General features: G+C 41.0%; 1 protein-coding gene across 1 annotated transcript in view; it reads left to right on the top strand.

Moving 5' to 3' along the window:
- The first annotated feature begins 17,344 nt into the window (after positions 1–17,344).
- The window catches only part of grxcr1a (glutaredoxin and cysteine rich domain containing 1 a), a 50,022-nt gene continuing 49,488 nt past the window's right edge, over positions 17,345–17,878 (top strand). The window contains exon 1 of the mRNA XM_073063959.1: positions 17,345–17,755. Coding sequence (XP_072920060.1) covers positions 17,345–17,755 — 411 coding nt within the window. The remainder of the gene's footprint in view (positions 17,756–17,878) is intronic.

The following is a 17,878-nucleotide window of genomic DNA, read 5'->3' as shown; positions in this document are numbered from 1 at the left end:
ACTCTGGGACTGCAATACGTGATTCTGAGAGCTCTGGATACTTTTCTACTGAATGTGTTGGCATCCCAAGCAGTGCACGGCAAGTTGCTTGATCTGCTGATCTATCCTAGGCCACCAGGCAAAGCTTTGAACCAGCACTTTCATTTTAACCTCTCCTTGATGACTGACATGTGGCTCCTCCAACACTTTAGCTCTCAGCTTGGATGGTACAACAACTCTCAATCTCCACGGAGAGCAAAGCCTGGCAAGGACAAGTTTGTCCCGGCATTGGTAAAAATGGGGAAACTGGAGCTTCTGCTGCACATTCCAGCCATGTTGGGTGGTCATGTAGACCTGAAACAGTGTGGGATCTTTTCTAGTTTCTCTTGGTTTAATTGTTGCCGTAATAGGGAGACTTCCAATTTGAGTTAGGGAGAATATGTCAAGAGGAGTGTCCTCTATTGTAAATTTTTCAGGTATTTCCTTTTCCAAGGATTAATGGGACAAATCATCAGCATTTCCATGATTAGTTTTCCTCTTGAACTTGATCTTGTTCTCCAAGAAACAGAGCCCATCTCTGCATTCGTGCAGCTGCTGTTAGTGGAACACCCTTCTGTGCACTGAAAACGAACACTAGTGGTTGATGATCAGTAATGAGGGTAATCTCACTCCCATACAGCTACTGGTTGAAACTTTTTGCGCCCCAAACCAGACTCAAGGTCTATCCATCAATCTGTGCATAATCTTTCTCTGAGGCGGTAAGGGAACGTGATGGGAAGGCTATGGGGCATTCATTTCCATCACTCATAACATGTGACATGACTGCACCTATACTGTAAGTAAGGCATCACAGACAAGCCTCACTGGGCAATGTGGATCATAATATGTGAGTACAGTCTCTGATGTCACCATTATATTTGTCTTTTGGAAAGCCATCTCACACGGCTTTGTCCATTGTCATTTCTTCCCAATCTGTAGTATTGAGCTTGAGGGGTGGAGAACAGAAGCCAGAATTTGGCAGGAACCTGTTATAATAGTTGACAAATCCTAAAAAGGATGACGATGTCCTTTGGCCTTCGGACTGGTTGAATTTTCTCAGTACACTTGTGTAATCATTAAGCATTAATCATGTAACCACAGTTAGTGATGCTTGGTTTAAAGAATTCACACTTGTTGCACCATGCTCTGAGACAATAATCTTGAAATGTTTTCAACACTATCTCAAGATTTTGGAGATGTTCCTTGTCATCCTTACTGGTAACAATGATGTCATCGGTGTATACTGAGTGCTTGCGCAGCCTTGCAGCTCTTGGTGCATAGCTTTCTGCTGGAGTACAGGTGCAGATGCCACTCAAAAATATGCCTGTTGTGGCAATACAGCCTTTTGTGATTGTTTGTGGTGAGAAACACTTTGGACTCTTCTTCCATCTCACTCTGTAGGTAGGCCTCAGCTAATTCCACTTTGCTGAAGTGTTTCCCTCCGGAAAGGTTTGCAAAGATATCCTCTATTCTGGGCAGAGATAATGGTATACTTTCAGGACTGGGTTGATGGTGGCCTTTAAATCACCACAGATATTAACAGACCCATCCTTCTTGCCTACTAGGACTGCTGATGTTGCACAGGGTCTTCATTCAATCTTGGAAAGAATTCCTTCAGCCTCCATGTGATCTAGATCACTGGCTAATTTGCTGTGGATGGTTTTAGAAACTGGATGGGCTTTGTAAAACTTGACATTTTCATTTCACACAATTTTACCCTTGATCTGTTTGAGTTTTCTAATGCCATCCTTCAACTCTGATTAGCATCATGCTTTCCTAATTTGCTTTCAGTTGACTCTATTACAGAGGTTATGGCATTGTAAATCCCAGGGCTACCCAATCCTGTGTCACTCTCATCATTATCAGATTTTTCATCAACAGCATGCAGATGAAAAATTTTTGAAACTGCAACTAAATTTTTGATCTTTTTCTCTTCCCTATACAGTTCATTTATTTTCTGGTCTGCCCGACATACTCTTTGTATGTGTTCTACTTTGTTGCATTTTCTGCAAGTTTCACCTTTAAATCTACTTTGGTCTGGTGTATATGAGCCCCTGCCACAATAGTAACACACTTATTCGGCCAGGCAGGTTTCTGTTTAGACATTGCAATTCTGTTCATGCTGACTCTTATTTCTAACTGCAAATCAATCGTGTTGCTGGCTGCTATTCCCATTAATACAGAAATTTCAATTGCTCTTTCAAATGTGAGTTGTGCTTCAGTTAGGAACCATTTTTGAATGCGTTCTTATAAAATTCGATAAACTAAATGATCTCTCAGTTCATCATTAAGCACTGACAATGACAATGCTCAGACAATTTCTTAAATTTAGCCACGTAAACTGATATGGACTCCCCTTCCTTTTGATTCCACTAATGAAATCTAATGCATTCTGCAATCAGCAGTGGTTTTGATTCTAAATGTTCCTTCATTATGTACATTATATCATCAAAGCTCATTTTGGCTGGTTTGATGGAGCATTTAAACTTCTGAGCAAACTGTATGATTTTCCACAAATTGCACTCAGTAAAACTGGCACTTGTTTCTCATTGATTATCTCATTTGCCTTAAAATACTGCTCAATTTGCTCAGTATCCATCATCCAGGTATCTTTTGTGCAGTTGAAAGTGTCTATCTTTCCAATGAAGCGGGCCATTTCTGCTTTTCTTTATTTATTATTATTATCACTTGCTCTTCAACAAGTAGGTAGCCATCTTGGGTTCATTGTAAAACTTACTGGTCACCACTGTTAGGCTTTGTAATTCCAAAATATAAAATATATAGAAAGAAAAACACGGAGCCTGAAAATCAGTGCCAATTATGTTTTACTTTTAGAGAAGTACGTATAAATGAAGTGGTGGCATAATGACTACACCATTCATGTGCTTTTACATATAACCTGTAATTTATTATGTAAACAACAAGGAAAGCTTTATCAAACAATATATTTACAATATTACTGAAATATTAAGTACACAACAAAACCTATTGGATATATAGCCTATATAGAGTGGATGTGGAGAGGATGTTTCCTATCGTCAGGGAGTACAGAGGGTACAGAATTGAGAGACATCCAATTAGAACAGAGATGAGAAAAAAAATTATTTAGCCCGAGGGCTGTGAATATGTGGAATTCATTGCCACAGACAGGCGTACAGTGCAAGTCCTTGGATATTTTTAAGGCGGAAGTTGATAGGTTTCTCATTAATCAGGGCACCAAAGTTTACGGGGGAAAGGCAGGAGAATGAGGTTGAGATGGTTAATAAATCAGCCATGTTAGAATAGCAGAGCAGACTTGACTGGCCGAATGGCCTAATTTTGCTCATTGTGTTATGGTGTTATGGTGCAAATCTGGAATAAATAAGAAAAAGAAAATCTAAAGCAAATAATCAAATTATAAAAGTATATTTTTTTTGTTTCAAAGGCAAAAGAGGCAATTAGGGATTGCCTGCCTTGATCAGATCTCTTCTCCTCACTTCTTCTTGTACATGGTGTTGTAATGTGAGTATTATTAAAAGTAAGCTAATACGAATCGGGAAGCTGTTGGTAGTAAGAGGTGGGATCCGGGGTTGGCGGGGTCTTTACTTCCGCTCTTTTTACTCCCAGTATGCATTGTATATAGTTCCTCCATCCATGCCGCATTGTAAGCCTCTGTATTGTAAATATCATTTGCCGTCCCAGATAAAGATGCTCGTTTGGCCATCAAATTGTCGAGTGGTCTTTTTGTAAAGTAGAAGTTACCACATATTTTTGGCAATGAGATAAACTGGTTTTGTGGACGGGTCGGCCCGTTTCGAACAGGAGCTATGAGCGGGTGAGGAGCCTTGTGTTCGGATGGCTGCGTTCAGATCGGTCGGTGTGTTCAACGAGCGAATCGAGGAGTGGCCGGAGTACGAGGAAAGGTTGGGCCACTTTTTCTGTGCTAATGGAATTACTGAGGAGGCTAAGAAGTGCTCTGTTCTCCTGAGTGTGTGTGGGGCAAAGACGTACAAGCTGATATGGAACTTAGCTACGTCGCGGAAACCGGGAGAAATTCCATACGATGAACTGGTCAAGCTTGTGGGGAACCACCACAATCCGAAGCCTTCGGTGATAGTTCAACGGTTCAAGTTTCACAGCCATGTCCGGAAGCCAGGTCAGTCTGTGGGTGATTTTGTGGCCGAGCTTCAGCAGCTGTCGGAGCATTGTGATTTCGGAGCCGTGTTGGATGACATGCTCCGTGACAGATTAGAATGCGGCATTAATAATGCCACCGTACAATGCCGCTTGTTGGGAGAAACCCCACTGTTGACTTTCAAGTCAGCCCTAGAGATTGCTCAAGGCATGGAGATGGCTGCCAAGGATATATGGGGGGGTCACAGTTGGAGGCAGTGCTCCAAGTCAGGAGGGAGACTAGTAGTCAGGAAAAGCGGGTGGAATGTTTTCAGTGTGGAGGAACATACTATGCGAATGTTTGTAAATTCAAAGATACTGGCTGCCATGCTTGTAGTAAAAAGGGGCATTTAGTTAAAAAGTGCAGGAGCATAAAGGGTAAGGTTAAGCCTGGGCAGGGGAAAGCTCAACAGACTCAGGCAGCCACACACCACCTAGGAGAAGCAGACGAGGAGGCAGCGTGTGCCTACAACATGTTTGGGGTGGAAACGGATGAGGGACCACCTGAACCATATTATGCCACAGTCACTGTCAAAGGAAAGGACATTAAGTTCTAGATTGATTCAGGGGCTACTGCATCAGTCATTAGTGAGGAGACCTACAGGAGGACATGGGGATCCAACCTGCCTCCCATCAGACCATCTAAGCTCCAACTCAGGACCTATACAGGGCAGCCCATACCTCATTTAGGGGGTGGATATTTCGGCCAGGGGCCAGAAAGCTGAAGCCAGGCTGGTGATAGCTAAGGGCAGTGGGCCCAGTCTTTTGGGCCGCGATTGGCTTCACAAAATCCAGCTTAACTGGCATGAATTTGAATATGCACACATGATGGAAGAGAATGAGGTGCAGCGTGCAGATGAAGTCGCCGATGGCAACGTGAGTGACAGACATAGTCTGGACACATTTGAGAGTGAGCTCGCAGTGCAGCTTGCGGCTCTTCAGCCTATTACAGGAGCAATTGAAGTTACCCCCTCGGCACTGAAAGCTTGCACGCCACTTCTAGTACGGCGGAGCAGTGACCCAGCTCTTGTACCACCTGCCCAGTTACAGCAAGGTGCATCTCAGCCTGATGATCCCGCTAACAGGAACCTGCATGTGAAGCTAATCATAACAGTAGCAAATGGGGCACCCGCAGACGATGTAAGAACAGAGCCTCCAGGACCACCAGACAAGCATTCAGAAAGCACTCTGATTTGACAAATTAAGTAGAATTTTATGGAGGCGGTGGCCCCCTGGAAATCCATGTGGTGCCTTTTAACTCTACGCTGAGTGGAAGATTCCTTGGCCTGAGTATTCGTGGTATTGAAGAGAACAGCTGTTCAAGAAAAGAGAACCTGCTCCAGGAGAATGAATGTATCATCAAAATCAATGACTGTGATTTAACAGACAAGACCTTTGTTCAAGCACAAGAAGTTTTCCAAAACGCATTGCAATTTCCTGCTGTTGAACTCCAGATAGTTCCAAGTTATAACAAGGAACTCGATGAAAAATTTGCAATCGGGTCTATTCTGAGCCACGGTTGTGATGATGGTTCAAAAACCAAAGTTCCTTTTCAGTACTTTCCAAGCCAGGTGTCAAACCTGCAGATGTCATTTATCCCAATAATGCTGAGAATAGCTTGCCACCGATTTCAAAGAAGCTCAGTAGTCCAAAACAGTTAAGGAGCAATGACCACTTATGGCATACCAGGAAAGCATGTCCACCAGTGACTTTGCTAGAGGGAGAGACACTGGCAGAGGGGGCAGAGTCCCCTGAAGAGGATGGACATTCTCACACGGACACACAGACCCCTCTCGTGTCCCCAACACCAGACCCACCCAAAACATCCTCTCCAGCAGTGCCTGCTGGGTCACCGGGGGTAGTGCATAGATCGCAGTGTCCTTGCAAACCTCCTGACAGACTGAATCTTTGATTGGATTGTTGCTTTTGTTGTTAAATTGAATGTTGAATTCGGTGTTTTTGTATTGGTAACCTGTTGCTAATGATACCACTTTTTTTATTTCCCAGTTCTTCTATATGTGGGAAATGTTGGATTTTAAACGGGGAGAAGTGTTGTGATGTGAGTATTATTAAAAGTAAGTTAATACTAGTCGGGAAGCTGTTGGTAGCAGGAGGCGGGATCTGGGGTTGGCGGGGTCTTTACTTCCGCTCTTTTTACTCCCAGTATGCATTGTATATAGTTCCTCCACCCATGCCGCATTGTAAGCCTCTGTATTGTAAATATCATTTGCTATCTTAGATAAAGGTGCTCTTTTGGCCACCAAGTTGTTGAGTGGTCTTTTTGTAAAGTAGAAGTTACCTCACATGGGCCTGGTCTTTAGGCCTTCTTTGCTTCTCTGATTCACTGCTACAGAACATGTGGCTTTCTGTGTGTGATGAACACTGGGAATGAGCAGCAATGATGGCAACAGATCAGCACTGCTCATGAAATGGTGATAATGGTATTTACACTGCATTCTTCTAGACCTGGGCAAGCAATACATCCACAAACTTAAATCTCAATTCACCAAGTTTCAGTAAACATGTGTGCTTATGATTTGTAATTCAGGGTGGAAACAAATTGGTGTCTGCAGATTATGAAATCTGATTTATTTTCCGTTTGCTGAGAGTTCCATGTTTATTTATGCTTTGAACTGCTGAAAATTTCTTTTCCCCATCAAATGCCTCTACATCTAGCTATTTCCTATCTTTCAAATTGTGAGATCAAATTTCTTTTGTTATTTTAAATCAGTTTTGAACTGTTTGCTTTTGTTATTTTTCTCAGTGGAGTTGTCATTTCTAGATTCAACGATAGAATGATAGAAATAAGTTACATTTTGAAGGAAAATCAAAATGGTGTGTTCAGAAAATTAATCTTGGATCCTCAGTTCTCTCTTTCACAGTGATTTCCTATGTATGCATTGCTGTCCTTGTCAGTGAAACCATCTGGTCCCCACTTGCCACATGATTGTGATTGAGTATGTGCCAAGTGAAACAAACAATAACATCCCATTATTATACAAACCTTTACCTGACCACACAGTAGAGCGCTGATCTGACTGTGCTTTACTAAAAACTGCAATTTTTTACTTTCACAATCCATCAGTCCCACAAAATTAAATCATCTCTCCCTAGACAGAACCAATTATTATTTGTATAACAAAATAAGTTTTCAGCAATCAAGTACTTCAGTCAGTAATTCATTCACAAGTCTAGCTCTGAAACTGTGAAAAGAAATTATTTTGCACATAGCCTAGTTTCATTTTCTTTAGTGCCGTGCAAGTAGTAAATAAGCTTCTCGAGGTGATGGATGTCATGAAAGAAAGTTAATCATTGCCTCAGAATACAGGGATTTGCATGGATTCATGAGAATTTGTGTACCTACAACAACTTATGTGAAGTGAGAAATATCTGAACAATTGAAGAGATGAGTCAGTGCATTGACAATGAAATTATGGTACTCTATACATTTAGAGATTCTTATTACTTTCAAAACACATTTGTCTCAATCAACAGCAGCTTATATTTATGATGGTGCCTTATTGCTAGAAAGTGGCCTCAGGTGTTTTCTCTGCAGTATAATTACAGCAAAATTAACATAAAGAGTGGTATATTAGAGGTGACTTAAATCTTGATAAATGAGATAGATTTAAAGAATGAGGGAGATATCGAGGGACAGATATTTAAGGAAGTCATCTCTTAATCAAATTGTTACATCATTTGATATTAAACAGATGTGAATAAGAGTATCTATTCAGGAGAGAAAGCAGAGTCCAGGTTGATAGTTTTCTTTAACATGAAAGGTTGTAAACAAAGCTGAGTGCTACTGGATAAAATTGAGCAGAAATAGCAGATAATACAAAAAAGAATGAAAAAAAAGCTTTAGAAGACCAACAGAGCATTAGACACAGGAGCAGAATTAGGCCATTGGGCCCACTGAGACTGCTCTGCTATTTAATCATGGCTGATCCAACCTTCTTGCTGTAGCCTTTGACACCCTCAAGAACCTATCAAGCCTCTCTTTAAATGTACCCAATGACATAGGCTCCACAGCCATCTTGTGTTTCACAGGTTTGCCACCCTCTAGCTGAAGAAATTTCACCTCATATCTGTTCTGAAGGGTTGTCCTTATATTCCAAGGTTGTGCCATCTGGCCCTAGGCTCTCCCACTATTGAAAACATCCTCTTAATGTCTACTCTACCCAGTTCCTTCGATATTCAATAGGTATCAAAGAGATTTCCTTCCCACCCCATCCTGCTAAACTCCAGTGAGTACAGGGCTAGAGCCATCCAACAGTCCTCATTCATGAACTCTTTCATCGCTGTGCTCATTCATGTAAACCTCTTCTGGACCGTCACCAACACCAATGTATCCTTTCTCAGATATGGGGCCCAAAACTGCTCAAAATACTCCTTGCGTTTATATTCTAGTCCTCTCAAAATGAATTCTGATATTGCATTTGCCTCCTTTACTTATGACTTAACCTGCCAGTTAGTCGTTAGGGAATCCTGCACTTGGACTCCCAGGTCTTTTTCTACCACTTTATTTAGAACTGGTCTGGTAGAAGGAATAAAGGTGTAGACTATTTTCTATTTTCTAACTGCACGACCATACACTTCCCTATGCTGTAGTCAATCTGCCACTTCTTTGTTTATTCTTCCAACCTGTCCAAGTCCTCTGCAGACTACCAGTTTCTTCAACACTACCTGCCTCTCCACTGCCTTTGTATCGTCTTCAAACTTGATGAAAGAGCCATCCAGATCATTAACATATAATGTGCAAACAAGCAGGCCCAACACCAACCACTGCATAACACCACTAGTCATTGGCAGCCAACCAGAAAAGGCCCACTTAGATAACTTCTATCCATGCTACTATCTTTCCTGTAATACCGTGGGCTTTTATCTTGTTTAGTAGCCAATATGCGGCCTTCTGTAAATCCAAGACAACAACAGCCACTGACAATTGTTTGCTTATTGAAACACAGAAACATAGAAAACCTACAGCACAATACAGGCCCTTCGGCCCACAATGCTGTGCGAACATGTCCTTACCTAAGATAGGGTTACCCATAGCCCTCTGTTTTTCCAAGCTCCATGTACCTATCCAGGAGTCTCTTAAAAAACTCTATTGTATCCACCTCCACCACTGTCGCTGGCAGCCCATTCCATGCATTCACCACCCTCTGCATAAAAAACTTACCCCTGACATCTCCTCTGTACCTACTTCCAAGCACCTTAAAACTGTGCCCTCTCATGCAAGTCATTTCAACCCTGGGAAAAAGCCTCTGACTATCCCCATGATCAATGTATCTCACCATCTTATACACCTCTATCAGGTTACCTCTCATCCTCTGTCGCTCCAAGGAAAAAAGGCCGAGTTCGCTCAACTTATTCTCATAAGACGTGCCCCTCAATCCAGGCAATATCCTTGTAAATCTCCTCTGCACCCTTTCTAAGGTTTCCACATCCTTCCTGTAGTGAGGCGACCAGAACTGAGCACAGTACTCCAAGTGGGGTCTGACCAGGGTCCTATATAGCTGCAACATTACCTCTCGGTTCCTAAACTCAATCCCATGATTGATGAAGGCTAATGCATCGTATGCTTCTTAACCACAGAGTCAACCTGCTTTGAGTGTCCTATGGACTCGGACCCCAAGATTCCTCTGATCTTCCACACTGCCAAGAGTCTTGCCATTAATACTGTATTGTGCCATCATACTTGACCTACCAAAATGAACCACCTCACACTTATCTGGGTTGAACTCCATCTGCCACTTCTCAGCCCAGTTTTGCATGCTGTCGGTGACCTGCTGTAACTTCTGACAGCCTTCCACACTATCCACAACACCCCCAACCTTTCTGTTATCAGTAAATTTACTAACCCATTCCTCCACTTCCTCATCCAGGTCATTTAAAAAAATCACCAAGAGTAGGGGTCCCAGAACAGATCCCTGAAGCACATCACTGATCACCAACCTCTATATAGAATATGATCCGTCTACAACCGCTCTTTGCTTTCTGTGGGCAAGCCAATTCTGGATCCACAAAGCAATGTCCCCTTGGATCCCATGCCTCCTTACTTTCTCAATAAGCCTTGCATGAGGTACCTTATCAAATGCCTTGCTGAAATCCATATACACTACATCTACTGCTCTACGTACATCAACGTGTTTAGTCACACCTTCAAAAAATTAAATCAGGCTCGTAAGGCACGGCCTGCCTTTGAAAAAGCCATGCTGACTATTCCTAATCATATTATGCCTCTCCAAATGTTCATAAGTCTTGCCTCTCAGGATCTTTTCCATCAACTTACCAACCACTGAAGTAAGACTGACTGGTCTATAATTTTCTGTGCTATCTCTACTTCCTTCCTTGAATAAGGGAACAACACCCACAAACCTCCAATCTTCTGGAACATCTCTCATCCTCATTGATGATGCAAAGATCATCACCAGAGGCTCATCAATTTCCTCCCTTGCTTCCCACAGTAGCCTGGGGTACATATCGTCCAGTCCCGGTGACTTATCCAACTTGATGCTTTCCAAAAGCTCCAGCACATCCTCTTTCTTAATATCTAATATACTCAAGCTTTTCAGTTCGCTGTAAGTCATCCCTACAATCACCAAATCCTTTTCCGTAGTGAATTCTGAAGCAAAGTACTCAATAAGTACCTCTGCTGTCTCCTCCAGTTCCATACATACTTTTCCACTGTCACACTTGATTGGTCCTATTCTCTCACGTCTTATCCTCTTGCTCTTCACATACTTGTAGAATGCCTTTGGGTTTTCCTTAATCCTGTCTGCTAAGGCCTTCTCATGGCTCCTTCATGCTCACCTTATAATCTTCTAGATCTCTATCATTACTTAGATTTCTAAAACCTTTCAAAAGCTTTTCTTCTTGACTAGATTTCCAACAGCCTTTGTACACCACGGTTCCTGTACCCTACCATCCTTTCCCTGTCTCACTGGAACATATGTATGCAGAACTCTGCGTAAATAACCTTTGAACATTTGCCACATTTCTTCCATACATTTCCTTGAGAATATCTGTTCCCAGTTTATGCTTCCAAGTTCCTGACTGATAGCTTCACATTTCCCCTTACTCCAATTAAACGCTTTCCTAACTTGTGCATTCCTATCCTTCTCCAAAGCTATGGTAAAGGATTTATCTTACTCGTTACTTTCTCAAGGAATTCCAACAGATCTGTCAGGTAAGATCTCTGCTTAATGAAACTTTGCTCATCAAATGTTTCCAAGTACCCTGAAACCTCATTCTTTATAATGGATTCTAAAATCTTACATACCACTGAAGTGAGACTAACTAGCAGATAATTTACTAGTTTTTTTTGCCTTCCCCCCCCCCCCCCCCCACTTCTTAAAGTATAAAGAGATTGCTGTGATATTCTAGTTCTCTGGAACCATTCCTGACTCTAGTGATTGTTGAAGGATCACTACTGATTTCCCCACAATCTCTTCAGCTGTCTTTTTCAGAACCATTGGCTGTATTCTGCCTGGTCCATGTGACTTATCCAACTTCAGACCTTTCATCTTCCCAAGCACTTCTTCGCAGTAATGGGGACTATACTCACTTCTGACCCCTGACGCCGCTCAGATTTCTACGATGTTGTCAGTGTTTTCCAAGGTGAAGACTGATGTAAAATATTTATTTACTTTGTCCCCCATTTCTTCATTCCCCATTGCTACTTCTCCAGCATCATTTTCCAGCTATCCAATGTCCACTCTTGCCTCACTTTTACTCTTTATATATCAGAAAATATTTGATATCTTCTGCCATAGTCTGTTGTTTTCCTCTACTTCAGAAACAGTTCAGTTTCTTTTCATTCTTTTTGAGTCCTGAGGAAGGGTCTCAGCCCAAAAAGTTGATTGTTTATTCATTTCCATAGATGCCGCCTGAACTGCTGAGTTCCTCCAGCATTTTTATGTGTTACTCTGGATTTAAAGCATCTGCAGAATCTCTTGTGTTTATATTTTACTTGATGCCTTATTATTCTTCTCATCTTATGTGAGTCTGAATATGCTTTTAGTGAACAGCAGGAGCTGATCTTTTATTCGTTCATTCTGCTGCACTGAATTTACACCACACTATGTTTGACCACAACTTATTTCAGAACCTGGTGTGTGTTCATTTCCCTCGATTTTGAAATTCACAAATGGTGAAGCAGTTCCGTTGCTCTGCAACAGATTTGCAATTCGGTGATAGAGACACAAACACATCATTCACACCACTTGGGTGGTGGAAGTCAAATGTATCAGTTTGTTTGATGGATTTTAAAGATTACAGTACAGTGCAGAAGTCTTAGGCACCCTAGCTATATATATCTGACCAAGACTTTTGCACAGTACTGTATATACTAAATGTTTACCAATATTTACTAAAATTTAAGACTCACAGATATTGCTGTAAGTAAAGGACGGAAATGGAGGTCTTTCCATCATGTGCTTCAAATCAAGTCACAGGAAATGATATAAAAACAGCTTATAGTGCTGTGCAAAAGTGTTAGGCACTCTAGCTGTATATATGTACATAAGTCTTTTTGCACAGTACTGTATATTGCAAAAGTTGCTATGATTAACATGAAGATACAAGAAGAACTGCAGATGCTGGAAATCTGGAGCAACATCTGGCATTCTGGAGGAACTCATTTGGTCAGGCAGCATATATAGAGGGATATGGACAGTCAAAGTCTTGAGTCAAATCCTTCACAGGATCTTAATCCAAAGCTCTCAGCCATTAATATAAATATTTTGAAGTATTATATTTTGAAATAAGTGAGGGGCTAATTCAGTTAACTTTATTGTTATGGAACAAAGGTTCTACTACAAGTGTTAAAGTTGAATTTTACCCAATTATAATTTATATATTAACTTATAGACTCATAGAAAGATACAATTCAGAAATAGGACCTTCCATCCACCAAATCCGCATCCATTGCCAACCATCCATTCACACTCCTTCCAACTATGCTCATCTTGTTCTATTTTAATTCCATTTTCTTACTTTTTAAATGTCTTTTAGTGTGCCAAACTGCTGATGTTGGAAATCTGAAGTGAAAATATTGCAAATACCCATCAGTTCAATCAGCGTTAACGTAAGAGAAGCACGTTTCAGGTTAAGAAGTCTTCATCAGAAATGGAAAAGTGAGAGAACAACTGTGTAGAGAGGGGAAGGGGTGAAGGAAGCAAATGAGAGGATGCGGGCCTGTGATAGTAATATAGCAATTATTAAAAAGGGGGTTAGTAAAGACTCAAGAGACAGCAGGTGTTGGAATCTAGAGTAAAAAAAAACCTGCTGGACAAACTCATTCGGTCAAGTAGCAACTGTGGAAGGAAATGGCCAGTTAACCATTTGGGTCATGACTCCTCAACTTGATATAAAAGAAATAATGTGAAAGGAAAAGATCAAATAATGCCCATGGAGAGAGAAAAAAATGGATGTTGCTTTATATCATTAATTTCAATATTAAATCATTCAGATCATGATTGCTCAGGTGAAAGACAGTTATTATTATCCACATGATTTAACTGCTTTATGAGTTTACAGTGGCCATCCCTGAGCAATGTTGGAAACAGAGAGGTGAGAGGACCACATGTGTTCTGTGATCACCGGACACTGAGGGCTGGCTCCTGGTATCAGCATCTTCAATGTGTATTGTTTACAGGGGAAACATGAGCAGTATTGATACAATGTCAGAGGATGTATTGATTTGTTGGAGGAACGAATGTAGAGATGACTACCGAATGTATTTCCTGTGTATATTTTTATGAAAAAGTATATTGTTGAAATAAATAAATAGAGAGGTCAGAGTGGAAGAGGATCGGAGTGGAAGAGGGTCGGAGTGGAAGAGAGTCGGAGTGGAAGAGGGTCAGAGTGGAAGAGGGTCGGAGTGGAAGAGGGTCGGAGTGGAAGAGGGTCGGAGTGCTAAATTGACAAGTGCCTGGAAGCTCAGATGGATTGAATGGCTCATTCGAACTCTGCTTTCTTCCTTTGTTGTAAAAGAGACCACACCAGGAGCACTGAATCCAATATGTGAAATTGGAATATGCTAAATACAACAAAATACAGTACATTAAAGTGCAAATGAAAAGCTACGTCACCTGAAAGGACCATTTGTGTCCTTAGATTTGCTTCCATGCCTTCTTTTTGCTACTACCATTGGGCAGGAGGTGCAGAAGCCTTGGTTTCCATGTCACCAGGTTCTGTAACAGTTATTACCCTACAAATACCAGGCTCCTGACCTGCTATGATTAACTTCATTCACCACTATTCTGAACTGATTCTATGACTTAGAGACTCACCTTCAAGGAATCTTTACAACTCATTTTCTCAAAATGATTTTATTTGCACAGTTTGACTTCAATGTAAATTGGTGTTTTATTAGTCTTTGTTTATCTGTAGTTTTTTGTACAATTCTACTGTGTTTCTTTTTTCCCTATAAATGTCTGGAAGAAAATGAATCTCAAGGTTGTATCTGATAACACAGGTACTCTGATAATAAATTTACTTTGAACTTTGGGTAGTGGAAGGTTAAGAAGTAAAAGGGTGAAATTGTGCAGTTACTGAGATTTTCACGTGGAATGAAAAAGTGTGTTGGTTCATGGAATTCTCCTGAAGGCACTTCCTCACATAATTTTCCCGTTCCATCACGTGCATCGCAGCACATACTGTTTCACTTTTAGCCTGCCCTCCAGCCAGGGACCCAAATATCTGCAATTTGTCAGCTCCATAATGGGTATTAACCTCCTGACCATCAATAACATCTTCAAAAGGAGATGCCTCAAAAAGAGGCAACTCATCATTAAGGACCTTCACTATTCTGGATATGCCCTTTTCTCATTACTATCATCAGGGAAGAGGTACAGGAGCCTGAAGACACACTCTCAGCATTTTAGGAACAGCTACCTCCCCTCTGCCTTCAGATTTCTGAATGGACTGAATGAACCCATGAACACTACCTCACTATTTTGTCTCTCGTTTTCACTACCCTTCTAATTTTTTAAATACATATATTTCTTATTGTAATTTATAGTTTATTTTATGTATTGCTCTGTTATACTGCCACAAAACAAAGTATCCATGAATATGTCAGAGATAATAAACCTGCTTCTGATCCTGATTTTGCCTTTTATCTGCCTACTGTCCTTCCTTGTGAAGGAGTGGCTCATTTGCAGTTCTTTTAATCTAATGGCTTACGCTTGCTGCTCACAATATGGTATTCTCTACATTGGAGAAACACGCCTGCTCTCCCAAACTCTCTTCAGTCCACAAGGGCAACTCTGAGCTTTCAGTTGCCTATCACTTTAACACCATATCTTTGTGCCTCCAAGATTGCTCCAAAGATGCCCAACTCAGGCTCAAAGAAGCACATTATCTTTCACTTGGGCTTAATGTTGAATTTGACCTTTTCAGGTAACCACTGTTATTGCTTTCTGTCTCTCCACTGATGTGGTTGTACATTTCAATTTGTTCCTTCTTTGCTCTTCTGTGTCGAACTGCTGGTTATTAATTATTTCCGTGACAGTTCCATTTACACACTATCACAGATATTTCCTGTGTTCCCTCTGCCCCTCTCATTTTCTGCAGCTTAATACGCTTGTTTTCTCTTTCCTTCCATTCTGATGCAGGGTCTTTGATCTGAAGTATTTTATTTTTATTTAGAAACCGGCCTTTCTAGCCCCATGTCCTTGTGCCGCTCAATTACACCCATGTGACCAATTAACCTGCTAACCTCTATGTCTGGGGTATCCAGAACTAGAGGGCACAACCTCAAAATTGAGGGGCGACCTTTTAGACCAGAGGTAAGGAGGAATTGTTTTAGCCAGAGATGAGTGAATTTGTGGAATGCTCTGCCACTGACTGTGGTGGAGGCCAAGTCCACGAATTGATTAAAGTGGAAGTTGATTGTTTCCAGATTGATCGGGACGTCGCAGGATATGGCAAGAGGGCGGGTGTTGGGATTGAGCGGGATGCTGGATTGGCTATAGTGGAATGGCAGAGCAAACCCAATGGGCTGAATGGCCTGCTTTTGCTCCTGTGTCTTATGGTCATATGGTCTTTGGGATTTGGGAGGAAACTGTAGCACCAGGAGGAAATCATACAGTCCTGAGGAGAACGTACAAACATCTTATAGACAACAGTGAAATTGAACCAGGACACTGGTACTATAATATTTTACACTAACTGCTATGCTATCATAGAGCCTAAAATATTGACTCTATTTTTCTATGTACACATGCTGCCTGACTGGTTGAGGAGCATCTGCAACTTCATATTTTGATATCACAGTTTATGTATGTTTGTCACCTGTTAGCTCATTTCTGAGCACCCCCAATGATGCATTCCAACGCAGTGAAGTGAAAAACACACACTCCCTTTTACTTCGTTTTTAAGGCTGTCATCGTGCCTTCGGTGGAGATGGGTTCTGTACTGTCACAATGGGGGATAGTGAAGCTTCAGTAACCATTTGTATTTATAATTCCTCATGCAGTCATCAAAGTTATTAAGCAAAGTGTGAGGTGCCTTTGGAAGCAAATCACTCAAATTTTTCAACTATTTTATAGTTAAACTAAGACTGAAGCCCAGTTTCAGGCTGAAGTCTATTGATATTCTTGAACCATTTTAAATTATACATTATTCTTATGTCATAATGTTCTTTTTCAAAAATGTCCACTTGCATTTTCCAGAACCTTTCTCTCATTTATTGCAGTAGAGACAATTGTCAACATGTTTTGTAGGGGTGTTTCTCCAGCAGCTTTTTCTTCTGTTTAGTTCTGGTGATGCTAAATATCATGACACTTACTACAATGGCCATTATATCCAAAGGGGAATTTAGTATGAATTGGTGTAGCATCTTGTATTGGAACTAAATATTTTTAATACTTTCTCGCATCTGGTTGTTACACAGAGAGTACACAATACTGACTTAAATATTTAATCATTTATATCACTTTACCTTCTGCTGGTATAAAGGTGACCATGATGTAACCTTATTTATTATTGAGGTTCTAAGGATCAGCACTAGCTTTATCATCCTTCACACTATTGCATTGTGATGGCAGTACTATATACGTGAAATACCCATTGACATCATAGAGAAATCTATTTACAGATTTTAAGCTGGCTGCAAGAGAAATTTTTCGTTTGAAAGTAAAAACGATGTGAACTTATTTCTTCAATGGAAAACCCTGGGCTTAAAGGCATAATGAAGACAGAAGGAGAACTCCGGCAGAAAAAAGTCAGGTTTCGTGTATCTTCAGCAAACAGTGGAAGGGTGCTGAAGGAGGTGTACACTGATGGAGACCTGGTCGGCTTGCAAGTGTCTGAATGTGCCAGCGTTTCTGAGACAGAGCAAGGCAGCGGTTATGGTGAAGTGAACGGATTTAACAAGCAGCATTTCTCCCTGGAAACTGATGGCAGTGAAAGTGAATGTGATGACATGCTTCTGTTAGCAAGCACCACAAAAGACAGAGGAATCTATAGAAAGAGAATTAATATCTTGAGTAAAAATGGTACAGTAAGAGGTGTCAAGCACAAAGTCAGTGCTGGACAGGCACTTTTCAGTAACTTGTCAAATGGTGCTGTTCAGGTACGTCGTTAAGAATATAAAGATTGTTCAAACTGGCCCTTACCTCTGGTAATTAACACTAGTGCTGGCATCGGATTTTTCTTTAAATGTGTGATATCAAAATACTTGCTACCATATGGTAAT

This window comes from Hemitrygon akajei, chromosome 13 (genome assembly GCF_048418815.1).
Source record: "Hemitrygon akajei chromosome 13, sHemAka1.3, whole genome shotgun sequence".
Classification (NCBI taxonomy): Eukaryota; Metazoa; Chordata; class Chondrichthyes; order Myliobatiformes; family Dasyatidae; genus Hemitrygon; species Hemitrygon akajei.
This window is presented reverse-complemented; position numbering and strand designations above follow the sequence as displayed.